Source organism: Polyergus mexicanus, unplaced genomic scaffold (assembly GCF_030449975.1).
Source record: "Polyergus mexicanus isolate NDT 795.1 unplaced genomic scaffold, iyPolMexi1.0 SCAF_13, whole genome shotgun sequence".
Taxonomy (NCBI): Eukaryota; Metazoa; Arthropoda; class Insecta; order Hymenoptera; family Formicidae; genus Polyergus; species Polyergus mexicanus.
The window spans coordinates 2,591,762-2,613,723 of record NW_027223333.1 but is presented as its reverse complement, the minus strand read 5'-3'; the positions used below and the strand labels follow the sequence as shown (position 1 = coordinate 2,613,723).

Sequence of the window (21,962 nt, the reverse complement as noted above, 5' to 3'; positions counted from 1 at the left end):
AAGCAGTGGTATCAACGCAGAGTACTGTATAAAGAAAAATTGTGAGTTGTAGCATTTTTTTTTAACTTTGCTTGTGTTCTATTATGCGCAGTATATTTCATATGTCTGTCATATCAGAGGAAACTTTTTATTTATTTATCAGGATATATAATTTATGTATAAATTATGATTTATAATCTGTTTAATAATTTTGAAATATTATTTTTGTGTAGGATACGTTGCTCGTAAGCAGTGGTATCAACGCAGAGTACTATTAAACATTTCTAATAACGTACCAAATACAACCAAGCATACAGATAAATTTCATAAAAAGTGCGACATCAAAAAGAAATCATTTTCAGATATAAAAAGATCAGGAAAAATAAATACAAGCAATTACAATTATAAATCTTGTAAAACGTCTAATATCGAAGAGTCAACAGTTTCTAAAAGATTGAAAACAGAGGAAAATATCAAACTTAGAGATAATCCATATGGAGATATTGTTTTGTGGGAAAGATTAGGTGAAATATCTCAAAGTATACTGGGGAATTCAGCCAACATATCTGGAGTTAACCTTGACTGGAAGTGTTCTTTAATGCAAGGAATCTGGTGAGTAATACAGAATAAGGAAAATCACTAAGGTGTAATGAGTAAAATTTGTAAATTTATATAGTCGTAAACATATTATCATAAAATATTTCTTTATATATCTCTATTTTAGGATATGCTCGATTTATATCAATTCGAAAAAAGTGGCATGTTGCACCAATTCCAATAAAAAAATTGCCAAAAATGAAGCAGCCACTATTGCATTAGACGAATTACGAAAGCATTGTTATACTATTAAGGTAAAGAAATAGATATGACTTTACTGGATTAGAGATAATAAATAATGGCTGCAAATAATAAAATACTATGTAATATTGTTAAATGTTAAAATGTCATTTGTAAATTTTATATATCTTAAATTTCAGGTTAAACAGAACTTAGACTCGAAATCAAATGTAACTGTAACGACAAAGGAAATGAAGCCGCAAGAATGTATGCCCGACAACGATTGGAAAGCATCCAGTTGTATCGGAGAAGAGTTAATGAGAAGAATGGGTTGGACTGGCGGCGGCCTCGGAAAATCAGAGCAGGGTGTTGTAGAACCCATGTCTGCACTGTTAGTATATATATCTATGTAACGAGATTTTAAACAGTAAACTGCCGCGGCCGCTACTAGCATATGATGGAGAACGGTTCGAGAACGTCCTTTATTAATTTCTAGAAAAACTTGACACTCTCTTTTATCGGTTCTTTTACTTTTATACATATTTAATATCTTTTATCTTTAGGGTCAAGCCACAGATAAGCCGGAAAGGTCTCGGCTTGAAATCCAATTCCTCCACAGCGAACGAAATGAAAGCGAAATGTCGGAACCTGTTTAAAAATTTTCTAAAGACCGATATGCAAAATGATATTGTGTTTTTAGATTTTACAAACGAAGAAAGATCGGTGATTCATCAGTATGTATCACTCAAGTTATATAAAAGTTTGCGGAAAGTTTTATTCAAGTTTTTCATAAAAATATTTTGATTTATTTCAGAATTGCACGAATAATGGGCCTTAAATCGCGCAGCTATGGTACCACGGCTCAACGGAAATTAATAGTTTCACGTAAAATCGACGTACGAGCTTTGATTATAGAATTAAAGAGCCTCGGTGGAATCACTGAGAAGTACGAACTGATGGAACCAACAGACGAAAAACTCATTTCCTCCACTTCGATGGGCAGTTGAGCGAAATATTACGTGCTTAAATGATATCTTCTGTGACACATTGATGTAGCAACTTGGACTGTATTAAATAAATAGATAATTTTTTTCAGAAATCTTTCTAAAAAATTAATATTTTATTGTTTAAATCATCCAAAAATAAGCTATTTTTAAAGTAATATCGCAATCGTTATTCCAATCGATCCTTTAGCACACGATCCAAAATACCGAGATTCGTTCAACTACTGTTGGTGACAAATATATTTGTGCCGAATGAAAAGCAAATGTATCTATACAGATCAGAATCCCGCACATTATACGTCGCCGATAAAATAGTATAAATGAATGTAAAAAATGTAAGATATATAATAAGATATAATTGTTTTAAATTGTCGATAAATTGTGTATACACAAGCGCTGTACCTGCGAAGATTCATCATTTCGTATATTCATAATATTTTCATGTATATTACGTTCGCATGATGAAATCATGGTATGGTATGGTGTATATATAATTTGAAGTCTAACAATTAAAACTAAAGAAACATTTCGCTTTATTTATTAATGATTATGTTATCGCGCGACAAAATTATTTCTAAGAACGCTGTGTATTCAATGAATAGAAAAAGATTACAGAAAAAGTTTAAGAAGCAGAAAGGGAGGAAAGTTGATTACTTATTTCAATGTACGTAACAATGTCGCAATTTGCCGTATAATAAGAAAACGCTTTGGCAGTAGAACAATTAGAAAATCGAAAAGTAACATATATATATATGTTATGTATAGATAATACGACGGTGCATGACACATTTTATTACATTATCACATGATTAAATCTCGACAATAAAAGTGGTCGTTTTTATACATATACTTGTATCTACATATATGTATGTGTGCAGATATGCGCCGCATACATTTTATTCCATCAATTTGAAATGAGAAGATTGAAGATTATACATGTTCCTTATAATATCACTTTAATTTATTGATTAACTTAACGTTTAAGAGATTGTAATGCGTATATGTATATAATGTATATAATAATAATTATATAATGCAACACATATACAAAATTATAAAAAAGCCATAAAAGTAATGGAACAATAACGAATAAAACAACGCATACGACACGAATATATAAATGTGTATGTATAATCGCATATACCTGCAAAAAATACAATTTATCTTCCTTACGTTAATCAATTAATTAATCACGCAATCGCGCTCGCGCATAATAACCGATATATTCGGATAAGATATTTTCGCGCAGGAGCAAACATATCTTCCGTACAGTTTCCGAAGGTTTACAGCAAAGATTTATACCAAAGAACGTTCCAGCATATACAATAATTATTCTCCTTTTCGTTGATATTACATAATTTCCAGGCTTTATTATACTTTATATTATATATTAATATTACTCTTTTGAATGAAATTTTCTGCATGAAAACAATGTTTCGATGAATTTCAAAGTATAAGAAAACGCATAATTTGTTAAATTAAAAATTGGATCAAATATATAGCGTAGAATATCTACGTAAATTTTTATATCTCTGGGATACAGTTAATAAATAAACATATTATGAAATATATTACTATATTCCATTATATTCGATATAAATTATTATCGTTCTACACATGTGATACAAATTAATCCTCACACAAAACTAGGAAATATAACATATTATAATTTCTCTCTGTAATATCGAAAAAAATAATATGTTTCTTTCATAATTCAGCTGTTTGCATTCACTTTTTTGATAATAATGCTAAAAGGATACATAGTGAGATAATGTATAACAGAGTATTCGTAATAATAATCGAAATGCTATGGACGGATCAATAATTTTTTTCTGGAATGATCAAACTATTATTTTAATTATAATATTGTTGCTTTTTAAATTAAATTAAGTAGGCAGTCTGTATAAAAAAAAGCTTTAATAGAAATAATCTTTTAATTAAATACGTTTAAAAATCGTCATTCTTAAGAATTAATACATATTTTACTTTTAATTTAAAAAACTTAAAATCTAGTTTGTTTATAATAAAAGAATATATATATATATATATATATATATATATATATACATATATATTGACTAAATTAATTAAATAACAAAAAACAGGGAATGTTGTTATAATAAAGATTAATATGTTCCTATAAATATAAGAATAAAAAGAAGTTAAAAAAATTTGAATAACAATTGTTCTCCCGAAACACATCCGCAATAGAAATTAATGGAATAAATTTCTATTAATTTTTCTCGCTCACAATTAATACAATATGAAAAATTGCGAAATCATCAAAATTTTATACAATATTATCCATCTTTCTGTCTATTCTCTGTATGAAAGAAAATTTAAATCCCATGTGAATCATAATGACAAAATGTGAATAGCTAAATAAAATAAATAATAACAGGGAGTAGCGCAGAAGAAAAAGAAAAAGTACGATCTCTTTTATTCTTTCAAGACGATGGATAACACGCATTTGAAATATATTTACGTATATGTATATCAGAAGTTGCATTGTGTCGAAATTCCGGTTTGCTTTTCTCAGGAGGGAGAAATAGATTTGACTTTATAACTTTTACGATTCGAAATTGGGGCCAAAGGGTCAAGGCACGAGGCGGAGAGAGAGAGAGAGAGAGAGGAGGGGGGGAGAAGAGGGAGAAAGAAAAGCGTCGCGGCGCGCCATGACCCCTCGGTCTGATATCCCGTTCGATTGTTCGCTAACACAGTTCCCTCGGATTTTGCCCTCGGTCCAGGCCCTACTTTGGACCGTAATTGACATCTGGAGGGAATATTACACTTTTTTTTTTCTTCTTTATATACCAAAATATTATCTACCATCTGATAAAAGTGATTTTTCTCTGTTGATATGTATTCGCTATGTATATGTAATAGTTTATATATATATCTTTAAATCCGCTTATACATTACATTAATTAAAAGATATGTCTCAATCATTTTCTATTAGAAGATACGCTTAATAAGTAGGATATATCCATTACGACGGCTATTCTCTCGAGATAAAAAAAAGCCTCGTCAGACTCGCACCCGTCTGCCATTTCTCGATTGTCACGAATAAGTACAATTTTATATGTATATATGTATAAATTTATAACTCGTAATGTGTATACGTGTTAATTTACTCTCTTCAAAGTAAAAGAAAAGCGCGACGGAAAGCGCTACCTCGAGAGAATGCCCGCGGTGTACATCGTTATATTTTATTATATAATATATATATTTTTTTAATATATATAATTTTATTGATATGTATGTGTATTGATATGTATCGTGTTGCCGTAATGAAAATATCAATAATCGTTAGCATTATATATATATATATATATATATATCTTGCTTTTTTCCCTATATAGTGAATAAAATACGCGTCATACCCTGAAAGAACGCGACGCGATGCTCCATATTTCTTCTTTTGTACCCATTTTCTCAATTTTAAAACACACACGTATTCACACATTGCCGTGTGATGTTACGACTGCGTGACGTTCGATTGCACCGAGAAAAGTCAAGAGCACCTGATCCTTAGATCCGAAAGATGATATTTTCACCGCACGTTTAATACATTAAATACTAATGCGTCATTACGTCTTACATTCCAATGCCACCTTGATCAAAAGGCAAAGATTTCATCAAATGCGGTGAAAATATATTAAATCGAAGAGTTTCTCGGTATGACATTTATCTATATGCTAGATTTTTATTTCCTTTTTTGTATACTCGATACGTTGCAGAGTTACGTCGCGAAACTTATCGCAAATAGAAGCGACTTTTGCGATAATAAAGCTAAGTTAAAAAATATAGACACGAGAAGAGAACATCGACTTAAATCAATATACTGTTCCAGCAGTAATAGTCTAAATTCGAATAAAAGCTATCATCTCTCAATACATACTACTCTATAATTAGTATAACAGAAAATTCACAGCATTGTTCGTCTGGTTGAAAAGTACATTAGAAAGATATCTCAAGAGAGAATAATAATCGTTGCGTGCAGTTTCTTTACAATACGCATAACTAACTAAGAATCTAATTCGCCATCGAGAGGCGCAACTTCGGTAACAATAGATTCGATAGTTGTGCAATTTTCGGAAAAAATTAAGTTATTTATAGTAAACTATCATAACAGTACATTATATTCTGTTGAAGATTCGATTCCGCACGATCTTCCCGCAAAGTAATACAATTTTCATTAAAAACTACTTTGCCATATCTGAACACGATTACTTTCTACGCGAGTTTCCTCTCGTAAAGTTTCTTCTGCGAAACTTGAAGATAGCAATCTCATCGAGAATGTTTCAGAGAAGCGGCTTATTAAGTTTAAGATTAGATAATAAATGAAATTAAACAAGAAACTTATATTCTAATGCATTAATGTTTCAATAATAATTGTAAGAAAATCTGTACATAGCGTGGCTTGTGTGTATTTCAAGTAATTTAAATGCACAACTGTCAAATGATTACATCGCTACCGATTGCGAACAATTGTCGTCGATCATTCATCATTTATGTAAGACGGCGTATGTGCTAGCAATATTGAAGACAAAGCTGGAATAAAACCGGGACACGCAGCAGCACATATGCACCAGTTATAGTGTAGTAGTTATAGTAAGATACACGAGGAAGCTCAATATTTTAGAAATAGGTCGACTGAAAGCTCATTATATGTTCACACGAAGAAAGATTACGTTCCATATTAACAATGAGAAAAGCGAGAATGAAGTTATACAAGAATTCTGCCGAAACATTCATGAAAATTTTACTGACGTTATTTAGGTTTAATAGGCCCAGTTTACATCGATATGCTTTAATACATACTACATTGGCTAATCATAGTCATTCCTTTAAAGAATGGAACGGCTGTAACTGGACAGTATAGTATTTAGTACGTATTAAAGTATATCGATGTAAACTAGGAGTAATAGTGTGAAAGAAAGTACAAAGTAAAATAAAAATAGGCTACACGTTATGTTACTTATTTTGAGACGTTTCAGTTTGAAATTTAAAAAATATATACTATATTAGATTGTAGATTATAAATAAGCTAATGCATGTGTTTTTTTCAGTGCTGATACTTTCACTTTAGATTTGCGTGAAGTTACGATAGATGCTATTCAAAAAATCGTAATAATAAACTCTCCATAAGCATATACGATATAATTATCAGCCATATCCTCTAATAATTGTATTCTTTCCTAAACAGATTGACAATACGCATGTACGAGATTAGAATTATTCAAATATAATGGTCATATAAAATATGCGGAACGAAGACCTGCCTGATCGTTCGTCACGCAGATCGTCTCGACGATTATTTCGGTGCTCGATGATCGCGTTCGTCGCGTTGAAGCTAGAGCAGAAGATTCGCGAGAGGAATAGGAGAAGAAAGAAAGGTGACGGTCTACATTCTGTGCGCAAGAATTGGCGATGAAAGGAAGAGGTGTCCGCGAAAAGAACCAGATTTAGGCTTCATCAAACAAAGGGTCTGCTGATGCGACGACGACGACGACGACGACGACGATGATTCATCGTCATCGATGGCGACGGGAGTGACGGTCGTTCAATCGAGAAAGCCCGTTTTAACGAGTTTCTCGAGGAAGAATTTGACGTCGCCCAGTTCGGAGTCCTTGATACCGATCGATTTCAGCATACCCAAGTCGCCATTCTCCACCGCCATGAAGACTGAGCGCAGGTGCTCGAGATCTGAGCGCATCAGGTGCAGCGCTGCGCCAAAGTCCTCGATCGTCTGTGATTCTGACGGCCAAAACAGATCGTCAAAGATCAGATTGCGAAACCGGATAGCAAATTTAAGGATAAAATAATAATAAAAGAAACATCTTGCCCTTATCTGCGTCTAACATCGCAAAATATACATAATACGTTTGATTGTGAGACTTACCGGACAGAGCGATGGCCACTTTTTCCACACCACCTAGAGGCTTCAGCGTATCGCGCGCTTTGTTTCCGAATAGCTTCTCCAAATAATTGGGGCCATGGCTTGCTAGCAGGGACTGCAAAAAACTCGCGGTTTCTTCTACGGGTGGTCGTTTGGCTGCAACGAAGAAGCAAAACATAAAATTAGATAATCACAGAGAGTGTCATGTTCTCATAAACATTATAATTGAAGTTAATATAATTTTCTCTCTCTCTCTCCATATCTCTGAAAAGAGACAAGGTAAACAATTATATTTCAATTAATCAATATTGACGAGAGACCGCTCCATAGAAAGAGAAAAGCAAGTATGACAATAATATCCGTTGTAAATGCACTGAACAAGTACAGCGATGATCCCCCTCCTTATTATGATATTTGATGACTCTGCTATTTAAATCTGTTATATAATTAAATTAGATTAATCATTACTTAATTGCGCGTTGTTTAATAATTAAATTAATTGTCTCGCTCACCTGCGGTACACAATCTCGAGTCCTCGTCGTATCCATCCTGACAGTCGGGTGCGCCGTCACACAAATATTGTATCGAAATACAGATACCGTCGCCCGGGCATTTAAACGGCTCGTACGGGTGGCAAGCATCTGAAAAATATGACAAATAAAGGCGTCTGGAGTTGAGCGAAGGGAGGAAGATCTGACGTACGCATTTTTCGAAGCGAAACCCAAAACGAAATTAGAAATGTGTGCTTAAAAACGCGGTACGCGTTTAGTTACCTCGCGGAAATAAAAGTTCAGAAGGGGCGCGACATCGTTGTCGCGAGATGATTAAATTACAACGATTAAGCGAGGATCTGAAACGGAATTAAACACATAAAATGCGCGGGCACCCCTCTGCACGAGAAGCTTTCGAGATGATTGGAGGGACACGCAATCGCGTTATAACTCACGCAATATTGTAGTTTTTAAAAATCATTTAAAAGAAAATATGGAATCCGATAGAATTGTATAGGAATTAGGATCGATTAGCGATTAACTTTACTCTTACATATTGAAACTGATAAAATTCTTTTCCGCAATTAATTTTTATATTTCTCTCTATTTACTCGAAACAAGGAAATATTTTCAGGAAATTGGATTTCGCGAAAGTTTTTCAAAAATAAACTGTCGTACGCCTTCTAGAAAAATGAGAGATTTTTTTTTTTTTTTTTTTTTTTGAACAATTTTATCTTCGCAGAGGTCACAAATACGGATGTATTATATAAAAGATCCAGCGAAAAAGAGAGAGAACAGGTGCTTTTGTCTCTGATAATTTCAATGTTTTATCTGGGGCTTCCTCTTTATCTGTCCGTGTATACATGTGCGTACATCCTATTCAACAATAAATATCCGGCCGTTTAATCTTTAACATCTGTATATTCGTTTTTATCAATCTGTATTTTTATTTCAAATAAAAATTTCTATCGGAAAAGAGAAGATAATTCTTCATCTCGATCGCCGCTCCAACAATGAAAAAAAAAAAATATATATATATATATAAATTACGTTTGCTATCTCGAGCAGTTACTTGACGATTGTGTAATATTATGCCACATTTGATATATGTACTCATATACAGGGTTGCCGCGAACGTTCCAGTCAGACTATGAGATCTTATAGGAAATTTAATTCCAAACAAAAAATTTCCTATAAACATGGGTCGAAAAATGCTTCCTTAAGAAGTTATCGCTCAAAAACCTCTGATGTAAAGAAAGAGCAAAAGATGAAAAGAAAATGAAACTTAATAAATCTCTTGAAAAAATGATAGAAATAAAAAATAAGAATCTTTTTCTTCTATGAAAATAAAATTAATTTTTTTTTTTTTTAACTAAAATAGCACGTAATAGTAGAAAATGAATAAAGACGTGAAAAAATTAACTGTTCTCAAAATGTCCCTTCCTAGCTAATACACTTTTGGCATCGAGTAATGACCGATCTAGTCGCTTTACGCATTTCCTCCTGATTCGACTTTAATCGATCAAACAATAAGTAACAAAAGCACTTTTTGTACGTTTGAAACTGGTTATATCAAAATTTATAAAACGTACAACAATCATTTTGATCTCATTTGAAAGATAATTTAATTTTCTACAACTTTTGTTTCGGTACTTTTTGTTAAAAGACGCACGTTTTCCATGATATTTGGAAAAATGTGTAAAATAATCACGATTTCAGAAGTTTTTGTGCGATAACTTCTTAAGAAAGCATTTTTCGACCCATGTTTATAGGAAATTTTTTTGTTCAGAATTAAATTTCCTATAAGATCTCAAAGTCTGGCTGAAACGTCCGGGGCCATCCTGTATATGATCGTCCACGCATTTATTTCAACGCACTGAAACGCAATTTACAAATACAAACATGACGTCATGTCCACAAAGCCCCTACAATCAATTTCGACCGTACTTCATTAATTCAATGTTCCTCCACCACATAAAAAAAAAAAAAAAAAAAAACTGTATTAAACCAATCATAATACCAACGTGGTGCTCCATCAACGTTATGAAATTACTCTTTGCAAATATGTCGCGAGAGTTTTTTTCCTCGAATGTTTGCATAAAACGCCTATGCCTAAGTATTGAACGTTTAAGCGGCAAAAGATGTTATTATTAAATTATGCATCTATGCAATTCTTTTCATGCGTTTAGATGAGACACCCGCGCACTTTAACAAGCGTTAGGAATATTGTAGATAAATTTTATAGCGATCAACGAGAAGCGTTAATTCCCTCGACCCCCTAATGTATTCCGAATGAGATGGTCGTCGAGGGAATATTTAAAAAAAAATGATTGTCGTGATGCAAAAAATTTTTAGTTTGAATATTTCGATCGCTTAAAATTCCTATTTCTTGCATGCATTTTATTTGAATAAATAAATTTGTTGATACTTTTTGTATGTTTTTCTTCACTTTCACCATTTGATATGAATTATATATAATTTTTTGTTCGATAAGAAAGCATTCCTAGATTATTTTTCAAACGTAATTTGTATTTTTCTTTCTCATTTACAATTCCTTACTTTGTTAGCAAACAAATAAAAGATCGAAAAATATCTTAAATATCGTCTATAAATATATTTTTCCATTATCAATTTTTTTTATAGAGAAATTTCTCTTCATTTTATCTATTTTATATCTCTCTTTTCTTTCGCTTTTAATCAATTTCTCTCTCTCTCTCTCTCTCTCTGTCTTTTAATTAAAGTGAATTTGCCATAACTCGATAATAAAAAAATATTGCTATTTTTCGATTTATATTTAAGATTCAAAAAATATATTTTTTGTTTTCCATTTCGCATTTGATTGCCAATCAAATGATGAATATCCGCATGTTAAAAATTGCAAAAGATTGGAAAAGACTGAACAATATATAAAATAAATATGAAAAATAAGGACTTTATATTAAAACAGAATCCTAATACGTTCGACCAACTTCGCGGCAATTCCGGCCCTGGATAACAGGGGTAAGTTGAGTAAAAAAAGAAATGCGTTTTTTTTTTAAATGTCATCGGCGTATAAACGCGACTATATACGACTCGGTACGCCAAGTACACGCGTTATTGACCGACCGCATATATAACTATATATCCGCCGGAGAGCGCACTCCCATATGGTCGAGAGTTTCAACGAAATACAAGCTCTGTCATAATCGCGCCCTCCGCACCCGTTAACTTTAATGGATGTTAGAAGGAGCGTGATAACGTAAGGGACGATATATTGTTTCCTGGAAGCTTCCTCTATTTCGTATCCCTATAAACGCCCTGCATAGACATGATATAAAATATTTATTCAGTAAAGTATGTAAACTTAAAGCTTCTACACGACATATGTTTCTAATCCCTTTGCCCCATTTCAATTTTTCAAAGTAAACTCTGACATGATCTTTTTCGGTTAATTTCACTTTTTAAAGTGAACTTTATATAATTACATAATCTTTATTTAAAACGGTCTATAGTTACATTGATACGTAACGCTAAAAATTAAACTTTGCTATAAATAATTCTCCCTCAATATTTTCGCGAAGAAAATTATATCATCAAATTATGTTGCCAAAGTATATTATTTAAATAATGATAAAAGTGAATTATATATACAGGGTGTCCCATTTTAATCTCCTCAGGCAAATATCTCAAAAACCAAGCCCGGAAGAGAAAAATGTTTCAGACAAAAGTTGTTTGGTTTCGAGGGGGCCATAAGATGGTACCATTGGTTTGACCTTGGAAAATCATTTGAAGGTCATGTGAAGGTAAACTTTAAAATCTTAAATGGAAACCCCCATTTTTTATTTAGTATTCTTGTAGCTGACATCGAGAGCTTTCCAAAACACTATAATAAAGTATTTTTTCATTAAGTACTTTTTGAGTTATTTTATATTTTAATCTGACATATTTTGATATAAAAAGCAAAATATTTCGTAAAATATTCAGTTTTCAATAATCTTACCATAATACAGAAGAATTTATAAACAGAAGAATGAGACAAATCAATTAGTGCCAAAAAAAAACAAATAATTATTTAAAAAAATACATTGTAAATAATTTTCTTAAAAACAATTATTTTTTTTATACTAATTGATTTGTCTCGTTATCCTGTACATAAAAGTATTACGGTAAGATTATCGAAAACTGAATATTTTACGAAATATTTTATTTTTTATATCAAAATCAGATTAAAATATAAAATAACTCAAAAAGTACTTAATGAAGAAATACTTTATTATAGTGTTTTGGAAAGCTCTCGAGGTAAGCTATAAGAATATGCAATAAAAAATAGGGGGTTCCATTTAAGAAATTAAAGATATCCTTGACTTGACCTTAACGATGCCATCCAAGGTCAAATCAATGACACCATCTTGTATTCCCCTCAAAACCATACAATTTTTGTTGAAAACGTTTTTCTCTAAAATGCTTAGTTTTCGAAAGAAAAGAGGTGTACGAGTGGTCTAGAACACCCTGTATATATACTGATATATCGATTGTATATATTATGTAAAATAAACTTTACAGAGACAGAGAAGCTTGAATAAACTAATGTGTATATGTGTACAAGTGCATTTTGTTTTTATTTAAACATTTTAAGGAAATTTTAAAAAGGCGATATTTTTTTTAAAACGACCAATTCTCGATTTTGTATTCACACGCGATTGTATACACGCGATTTTTCTCTATCGCGCTCTCATTTAAGATCCGCGGACCTCGTGCATCCTCAAAATCTGCGAAGTCTACGAGGCTTCCGCATGCCATCGTCGTCGTGAACCATCGTCTCCCATTTTTCGCTTCCCGCCGTCAATCTCCTTGACAATCGCTTACCCGAGCGTTTCGTGTTGATGTGGCCGTAGAAGCGGCTGAGGTCGATCGCCATGACGGCGCGCGGAAAAGCGGCGCAGGCCGTCAGGGCGATGCCAAGTGCAACCGCGCCGTTGCAGAATCTCCGTACCATACTCTCTTCGCGGATGCTCGACGGGTGCTCGACGCGACTTCCGCTCCTCTTGCTGATGCGACGAGTCCCTGCGCGTGTATCCCGAAATTCCTCTTTTCTCACCCCAGGACCTCTTCTTTCCAAGAAACCCTATGTTCCTCCTCACAAACGTGAACAGAGAGGGTGATATATCCTCAGCACCCTGCGACAATCACCTCGCTCGCTTGTCCGCTGTTACCTGTGCACTACCCAAGGTTCGAGGTTTGTAACTCCTCGAGGAGGGTGACTCGTGCAAGGTTCCTCGCCCCGAGAGGATTCAGCTTCGGCTGTGTTGTATACGTGTGTCTATATGCGTACGGGGGGATGAAAATACACGGCGGGGTCGCTCCCACCACTTGATTCGCCCTTTCTTTGGAATCTTTCCGAACAAGGTTTCCCTCTTTCTTCCGCTCGCTGATTCTCTCTTTCTCTCTCTCTCTCTCTCTCGAGTTGTTCCCCTTGATTCGCTCACCCTTCGTGCTCTCGTTACTTCCTTCTTCTTCTTACACCCGTAAAAGAAGAGACTCTATCCCCGCTGGTGCGTGACAGTGGGTGCACAACCACATTGTGAACGCACCTGTGCCGTGTACACGCGTCGAGCGGCAGATCTCACCTGAGGCACTGGCTTAGGGTGAGGAGGGGATGGCGTGTGGGAGGCCAGCCAGCCAATCGGACAACGCGAGATCACGACTATACCCTGGAACACCCACGCTCGCTCGCTCGCATCGATTTCAACCCCTCGTTCAACGGTTTCTTCCGAAGGCTATTTGTATAAGTCGACCATATATTTTACGTATATTTACCTTTTCCTTTCCCAAATGTGTTTTCCCGTTAAATTTTTATATAATCTGCTCGCCGATATGTTTCTCCCCTTCTCGCTTCACAAGCAAAATGGCATTCGTATTACAATACTTTATCCGATGCCCCGCAATTCGTCGTTACGCCCCTGTTTTCATTCAATGGATAACTCACCCATTTTCTTCCAAGATGTTTTTATGCCGGCGATTAGTATATAATTTAATGGCGAATCTCCCTGATAGTCTTCGCAAATAATGTGCCAAGTATATATATGTTTAAAATTTAAAGCGATACATGGCCGGCAATATATAGATTACTTTTAATCGTATACAAAGAGGCAAGCATCTGATAATGGCATAGATCCTAAAAGAAAGGGATATACATCATCAGATCATACCTATTATTGCATATTAATGCATATATATATACATATACAGGGTTGAGAAGTAACGCGTTACTTGTAACATCGTTATTCTTACAGTTACTATCGTTACTTTTTTTTTCTGTTTGTAACGATAACGGTAACGTCGTTACATTTTTACAGTAACGGTAACGAATTAGCCGTCACTTTTATCATTATTTTTTGGTTCTTTATTATATCTATTCAATAGATGTATTTTTTGAAAAATATTTTGTAGCCTCTTCTATCATAGGCTGCATTCTGATAGTCACTGCCAATACTGAAAATCTATAGTAACGTGAATTATAGATTTTACAATACTGATAGCGAATATTGGAATACACTCTTAATAATATCAATATATTAACATCGCTATTTTATAAATAATTTACAAGTTTAAGAAAATAGTAGTGATTAAATAATTTCATTCATAAAAGTTAAAATTTTACTTATATAGATATTAGACTCTATTTTACATCTTAAGTAGACAATTAACGAATAATTTTAACTTTTTTGGATATTTATGTATCCGATTACTGAACAATCAGTTCAATATCTGAATTCCCTGTGTTTGGATTGTATCGGATAAATTAAACTGATAAAGATAGTTATATCTTTAATCTTATTAGCCGCTCTTTGCAAGCTTTATGTAATCATATCGTGACTGAAACTTAAATGCGGGATAGATAACGCAACGCGCGCCGCGTAGCGGTAAACAAACGAACTAGCGATTACCGAAAACTGTTTTTTGTAATGTTTTTGAAATGTTGCTGTAACATTCTCATAAAATATTACAATTATATGTTCCGCTAATGTCTCAACAATATTACATTGCAGCTTGCAAGATTGTAATATTACTGCAATGTAATTGCAATGTTCTATGCTGTATGGGTATTTCTCTTATCAATAATTAAAAACAATGTTTGATAAAAATTTTCGACAAAATTGAAATTTGTAAATTACAATTTAAATTCCTATAAAGATAAGTGTATTAAAAAGTAAAGATATTAACATAAAAAATTAGAATCATTAAATAAGTTTAATATAAAAAACGCTTGCTATATAGAGACTAATTTAGAGTTTTTAATTGTAACATGTATTATTACATTTAATATTGATTATTAAATAATTTTATAATCTAATAGCTTATTTTAGCGTTACAAAAAACAAAAACATAACGAGAAAGTAACGAATCGTTATTTTCCAAGTAACGGTAACGGTAACGCGTTATTTTTTTAAATCAATAACGGGGTAACGAGTTATTTTTTACAAAAAATAACGGTAACGGTGACGCGTTACTTTTATAGAGTAATGTTCCCAACCCTGTATATATATGTATATATAATCGTCAATATGCCAAATAATTTGGCAATTTATATATAAACTCAATTTGGCGATAGGTACATTAACGTATAAAAAAATAAATGATCTTACAATAATGTTTGTATGTATATAAAAATATAAAGTAAATGAGTGCATATAATATATATAGATATAATGTTGTATTCGTTATAAAAAAAAAAAAAATTAATTAATTAATTAATAAATTTAATAAATAGATAAAATAATATTTAATAAATTTTTCAATGTGTATACATACATAATATGTGTAATATTTATTACTTTTTTGTTTTGAAAATAAATTTTCTTTTACTGAAAAGTTATTTGAACATAGAATTTTGGATTTCGTGATATATAAAAATCTCGCGATCTATTATAGATTTTTCGTATTATAGACCTGTCGATTAAATAAAATATATTACTTGAATCAATATGCGTATCTCTCTCTCTCTCTCTCTCCTAGATATGCTTTCTCTCCTTTTGTTTCTCTTTCCTTCACAAAATCCTTACAAACAACCTTGATATATATTAGGTTTACAATTCATATCTATGATCGAAGAAAAAATGATTTTATCGTTTAAAATAAAATATCTTGTACCCCTATTCTACAACTTTTTTAACGACAAATTTACAATCAGTTACATCACATAACAACATCGTCGTAAAGTTAGAGAATAGGCCTACTGAAAGAGAAATCTGTAGCAGGATTCTCTATACGTCTATCGTTAAGCCCGTATCAGACTATGCGGTTGAGATTGAAATTTGACCAATCAGGACAAGGAAATTTTAGTTCCTTTTATTCTGATTGGTCAAATTTCAATATTTAATATATAGTCTGATACGGGCTTTAGAGAATCCCGCTACTGGCCCGCTACATACAGAACATTTTTCGTAACCAATTTTTTTTTCCTCTACCTTATCGAGATAACTCTCCTTCATGGTCTGGTTTGACGATCGTAATGCAATCTGAGATCATGGAAGATTTAAAGTTTAAATTCCTCGGCCTCGTTAATAAACAGGCAAGCCGTTTGTTTACAAATATCATGGCATACTTCGCTATATTTTTTAACAGTTAGATTAGGTTATGTGACGCAATGTTATGTACGATCGAATTTGACTTTGACGTTTCGCTGTCGAATATTGTCATGTGTCGCCTCTCTTGCTTTGTGATTTTTTTTAAAGGAAATATTATCAATAAAGTGATAATTCTGAGACATATGATATTTCGAAACTGGGCTATGTCATAATATATATATATATATATATATATACAATATATACATATAATTCGATTGTATATACATTTAAAACAATGTTTGATCAATTTCAATAAATTTATATTAGTATTATGCATTCATAATTATTAGAAGAGAAAACATTAAAGAGAAAATAAAATTCAATTTAAAAATGATTTTTTAATTTTTTTACTAAAATAACAATGTATATTAATTCATTTTTTTTTAGAATACAACTAAAGTGCCAATTATGGGCTTGAATCCTGATTTGCTTAATCCGCCTGATTCGCAAAAATGTGAGGATCTTCGTTCCGAGGCTGATCAATCAACAGAGAGTGAATCTGTACCCGATCAAGACATATTAGAGTCAATCGAAGATGTTTATTTTAATACTGATGGCAGTTTTGATTCATCGCGCTACGAATTAGAAAAATTGCCAACAATATTACATTCCAAAGAAATTGAGAAATGTTATAAGAAACTCAAGCAACAACATCAAGTTGTCTCCAAGAAAGTATTACAGCTTATTTTAGATAAGCAGAGTGGTTGTAAAGCAGAATTTGATAAGATTCTGCAACTGCAGGAACAATTGAAAAATGTCCTAGAAATATGTAGAAAGGGAAGAACAGATCTGCGATTAGCCAAAATGCAATTTACAACAGCAAGTTTAGGTATATTATCAAATTATCAAAGACGACAAGTAGTCAAAGAACTATTAAATAATTTGAACACTATAAAAACGCTGGTAGGTTAATTTAAATTTTTTATACTTTAAAAACATGATTTCTGTAAAATTATAAATTCTAATATCATACGATGAGTGAAATAAAAAAAATCTTTTGCGTAAATTTTATTATGTTATTAGCAACGCACAGGAGATCGTCTACAGGAACTTCTAAATGAAGGCAATTTTCCTGGAGCCATATCTCTTCTTTTGGAATGCCAAAGTGCTGCTCAGACGTACAAACATTTCCACTGTATTAATGCATTGAGCGGAAAGTTGCAAGATATCTTGGAGCAAGCAGAAAGGGCCTTAGACAGTACACTCTTCGAAATGTGTACTAAATTCGATGTCGCTGTATATTCCTCCATCCAAGAAGCATACACATTATTAGGAAAGACACAGTCTGCCATAGATCAATTGCACATGCATTTTAGTGTTGTTATTCATAACACCGCATTTGCTGTTGTTCACTCTTACGCGGGAGGTGACATGAAAAGACAATATAAACAATTGTGTCAGGATGTGCCTCGCGACAAATATATAATTTGCCTCACAGAGTTATGCAAATCATTATGGACAATACTAAGTTCATATTATCTAGTTGTAAATTGGCATAATGCGCAAGAAGATAAACCAGAATATAAATCTGACATTAAGAATTTAGAAGAAACATTCAGCAAACAATATGTCAAGCAGAAATTAGAAAATAGTATGGTTCGAGTATGGCACGATGTGGAAATGAAAATATCTGTATATCTGACAAATGCTGATTTAACAGATATCAAATTTGAACAGTTTGTTCAGGTATTGGGTATAGTAAATAGGTAGGTAAAAACTTATTAGATAACGATAAAATTTTATCATTTATCAATAAGTAAATAATTTTTAAAATACCTATGTTAATTGCAGATTGATGGAGATTGGGGAAGAACTCTGTTTCAAATCGGAGAATTTGCAGGAGTCTATAAGAAAACAGTCCTTGTCTTACTTTTCTCATTATCATGCATCTCGTTTGGATGAATTAAGAATATTTTTGGAAAATGATGGTTGGGAACTGTGCCCTGTGAAATCTAATTTTATGGCCACTCAATTATTGGAGTTTCGTAGTTTGAAACCTTCGCTCAATAACTGCAAAATATGGAACAGTTTAGATAGCTCGAATTTAAGTGACAGTGACAATTCTTCAGGAATCGATTTGCAGAAATATTTGGAGGGTGGCTCGTCACCATTCACGATAGGATTGGATGATACTATAGATGAAGATATTTTAGTAAATGATGATGTATGAAAGTCCTTTATATATAACATGTCTTAATAATCTCTTTTTAAAATAATCTATACTATAGATTGTCCGCATATTTTTTTTTCTCATTTAGGTTAATCTACCTGCGTATTTTTCGGATGAGTCCGATGATGATATTCCGGATGAGCTGAAGCACGAATATGTCGATGAATCGGATCATGTAAGAGTTAATAAAAGGAAATGCAAACTTAAACAATCTGGACCAATGGTCACAAACACGACATTAAGCATACTGAGAGTGTGCGGCAAATATCTACAGATGTCGAGACTTTTACGATCTATCGCGGTCACTGTCATACAAAGTATGATACAGTTTTTCGAGTTATGCTTTTATACAGTACATTTATTTTTCACATCGGATCTTGTAAGTTTATGTTTATAATTCTCAATTACGCTAATTACTTGCATAACTTTAAACAATGTGATTTGAAAATATGTCTCTCTTTCAGCAAATCAACAGTGATTCTTTATACAGTCCAAAATTAAAATTATCCTTAACACGAATCAGAGAGAGTTTGATTATTTCCGAAAACGATGCAATAGAAGAAAATAGTAATGGAAATTGCGATAAAGTAAGACAACCGCAACTTTCGTCCATCGTGAATCTGTCACAGTCGGAGAAACTTTACGGATTAACGGAACGTATTGTAGCTGTCGAGTCTCTAATATTTTTAGGACAACAATACGAAGGCCTGAGGCCGTATTTGGAGCATCTCATTGTTAATAGCCCTCAAAGAGGATTTTTACATCAGTTTTATATGCAAACAATAGCATCTACCACAGATCTGAGAAAGCCAGTTTATATGGCGGTAGCATCGCAAGCATTTGACGTTGCAAACATCTTGAATTTAATGAATAAAGTCAATTGGGAAGTAACAGATGTTATGTCTCAACATAGTAATTATATTGATGCACTAATCCAAGTATGTATCAATATCTGTTAAGCAAAAAAACATTAACTGTGATATTAAAAATTATTTATTTTTTTAGGAAATATGTATCTTGAATGAAAGACTCAACGTTATCGAAACGTATATTCCTTTAAATGTAGATGTATGTAACGCGGTATGGGAAAATGTGGCTCACTTAATCACACATACTTTAGTGGAAGGGTAGGAGAATTTCTGTTACTGTATTTTTAACTACACTTGCATATAATTTGATATTGTAAAATCCATTCTTATTCATGGAAATGTAATATTGCCTCTTTAGGTTTTCCAATGCTAAAAAATGTTCAAATGGTGGTAGAGCCCTAATGCAACTTGATTTCACGCAGCTAAAGTCAAAATTTGAGAAAATGACATCGTTGCGACCTATGCCGCACAGAGAGTACGTTGAATTGTATATTAAAGCATACTACCTTCCTGAGAATAGTTTCGAAGAATGGATTAAGGAACATAAGGTATTGAAATTCATAATACTATAAATGCGCGATGCTAACGTTAATTAAATTTTTCTCTTTAATGTATTATTGTATAATTGTTTTGCAGGAATATTCAGTTAAGCATTTAGTCGGATTGATTTCGGCGACTTGTCAAAACAATAAAAAAACTCGACAGCGATTGATAGCGCTTGCGGAAGAGCAACGATCCAGTAGATAGCATCCAAGTATTTATTACAAATCTGTCCAAGGTTATATCGAAATAGGTAGTATTTAAAATATTTATCAAATGGGAGAGAAACGATAATCACTTGTTGTTAATTGTACAGTAAAACGAATTTTTTAAATATGTTATGAAAAATGGTCGGATATTCTCGTGTTTAAATTATTGCATCGAATTAAGATCTTTGAGTCGCGATCACGAACCAAACACAAGCCATATTTTAATATATTTATGAAGTATTATGTATATATGTGAATCTCTCGCAGCTCTAAGAAAGACTTTTACAATGTATATATGATAAATATTTTAACAGACACACACACACATATATATATATATATATATATGGTATTATATGGTATTTTAGAGTCTAGATATAATTAAGCCATGTGAGAATTGATATTAAAACACGCGTCATGGTAAAACTTCAGCTTATTTTTAATATATTAAATATGTCTCGAATGTGAAAACACGCGAAGATTATACGAGAATCTCATATATGAATCTAGTTTATAATTAAACTAGAATATTAATGTGCAATCGACAACTAAGAACTGAATATTACTACTTGATCTTACACTCAAAACATTTTTACTTATGATCTGTATGTTATCATTCTTAGAGAAAAGATTTCAGTTTTTCTTATGTGAAAGTATTACATCTCTTGGTAACATTTTTTTCTATTTATCTATTTTAAGAATTTTCGATTTTACATAGCTTGCAATATTTTTATAAAAAGGCTGAGTACATATTAAATGTATAATGTAACGTTTTCTTTTCTTTTTTACATATCTTGTATATCTTATAAATTTTTTTTTAATTAATAATATATATTTTATATTCTCGAAGCTAAGGTGAAGAATTTGATGAAATGTGAAGATAATGTGATTGATATCTTATTCTACTCATAATAATCATATTGGCTGTTGAATGTAATAAAACCATGACTTTCCACACTGAATAGGCTTTAATAATTATTTATTTGATTGATTCAATCTCTCTTTTTATGCAAACTTTGAGGATACTATAAAATATCAAAAAAACAATAAAATATATTTAGTAACTTCTCTTTGTATATATATTTACGAATTATATATTATCATTAATATATTATCGAATTATATATTAACAAATATGTGTTCTTAATGCATAGTGTATACATATATATATATATATATATATATATATATATATATATATATATATATATATACCCAGATAGAGTAAAAGTAATCATTTTGATTTAATTTGGCATCAAAATAACTACTTTCGCTACCTGTGTATGTGTATGTGTGTGTGTGTGTGTGTGTACACACACACACACATACACATACACAGGTAGCGAAAGTAGTCATTTTGAGGCCAAATTAAATCAAAATGATTACTTTTATGTACACAGCAAAAATTGCAT

The 21,962-nt window shown here is 32.2% G+C and overlaps 3 protein-coding genes across 3 annotated transcripts; 2 read left to right on the top strand and 1 right to left on the bottom strand.

The window, feature by feature from the left end:
- The first annotated feature begins 83 nt into the window (after positions 1–83).
- Positions 84–1,855, top strand: LOC138938949 (NF-kappa-B-repressing factor). Its single transcript, XM_070306368.1, has 6 exons — positions 84–90; positions 213–591; positions 704–830; positions 957–1,147; positions 1,320–1,490; positions 1,571–1,855. The coding sequence occupies exons 1-6, from the start codon at positions 84–86 to the stop codon at positions 1,761–1,763; spliced, it is 1,068 nt and encodes a 355-aa protein (XP_070162469.1). The 3' UTR covers positions 1,764–1,855.
- A 19-nt stretch (positions 1,856–1,874) lies between these two features.
- On the bottom strand, positions 1,875–16,309 carry LOC138938599 (IDLSRF-like peptide). The gene is made up of 5 exons (XM_070305703.1): positions 16,108–16,309; positions 12,999–14,307; positions 8,175–8,303; positions 7,666–7,818; positions 1,875–7,520 (listed from the first exon to the last, which is right to left on the bottom strand). Exons 2-5 carry the CDS (start codon positions 13,126–13,128, stop codon positions 7,327–7,329), a joined length of 606 nt encoding a protein of 201 aa, XP_070161804.1. The 5' UTR covers positions 13,129–14,307; positions 16,108–16,309; the 3' UTR covers positions 1,875–7,326.
- A 258-nt stretch (positions 16,310–16,567) lies between these two features.
- On the top strand, positions 16,568–21,687 carry Vps50 (vacuolar protein sorting 50). Its single transcript, XM_070306240.1, has 9 exons — positions 16,568–16,704; positions 17,150–17,665; positions 17,786–18,468; positions 18,554–18,926; positions 19,021–19,311; positions 19,397–19,870; positions 19,938–20,059; positions 20,160–20,349; positions 20,438–21,687. Exons 1-9 carry the CDS (start codon positions 16,645–16,647, stop codon positions 20,546–20,548), a joined length of 2,820 nt encoding a protein of 939 aa, XP_070162341.1. The 5' UTR covers positions 16,568–16,644; the 3' UTR covers positions 20,549–21,687.
- The last annotated feature ends 275 nt before the right edge of the window (positions 21,688–21,962 follow it).

Excerpts from the sequence above, each read along its gene's own strand:
- LOC138938949 (XM_070306368.1), top strand. Across the intron at positions 831-956 it reads AGCATTGTTATACTATTAAG|GTTAAACAGAACTTAGACTC; the intron begins GTAAAGAAATAG and ends CTTAAATTTCAG. Across the intron at positions 1,148-1,319 it reads GTAGAACCCATGTCTGCACT|GGTCAAGCCACAGATAAGCC; the intron begins GTTAGTATATAT and ends TTTTATCTTTAG.
- Vps50 (XM_070306240.1), top strand. The coding sequence starts at position 16,645 with ATGCAATCTGAGATCATGGAAGATTTAAAGTTTAAATTCCTCGGCCTC. Across the intron at positions 17,666-17,785 it reads TGAACACTATAAAAACGCTG|CAACGCACAGGAGATCGTCT; the intron begins GTAGGTTAATTT and ends TTATGTTATTAG. Across the intron at positions 19,871-19,937 it reads ATATTGATGCACTAATCCAA|GAAATATGTATCTTGAATGA; the intron begins GTATGTATCAAT and ends TTATTTTTTTAG.
- LOC138938599 (XM_070305703.1), bottom strand. The coding sequence starts at position 13,128 with ATGGTACGGAGATTCTGCAACGGCGCGGTTGCACTTGGCATCGCCCTG. Across the intron at positions 7,819-8,174 it reads CTCGAGATTGTGTACCGCAG|CCAAACGACCACCCGTAGAA; the intron begins GTGAGCGAGACA and ends TCTTCGTTGCAG. Across the intron at positions 7,521-7,665 it reads AGTGGCCATCGCTCTGTCCG|AATCACAGACGATCGAGGAC; the intron begins GTAAGTCTCACA and ends TTTGGCCGTCAG.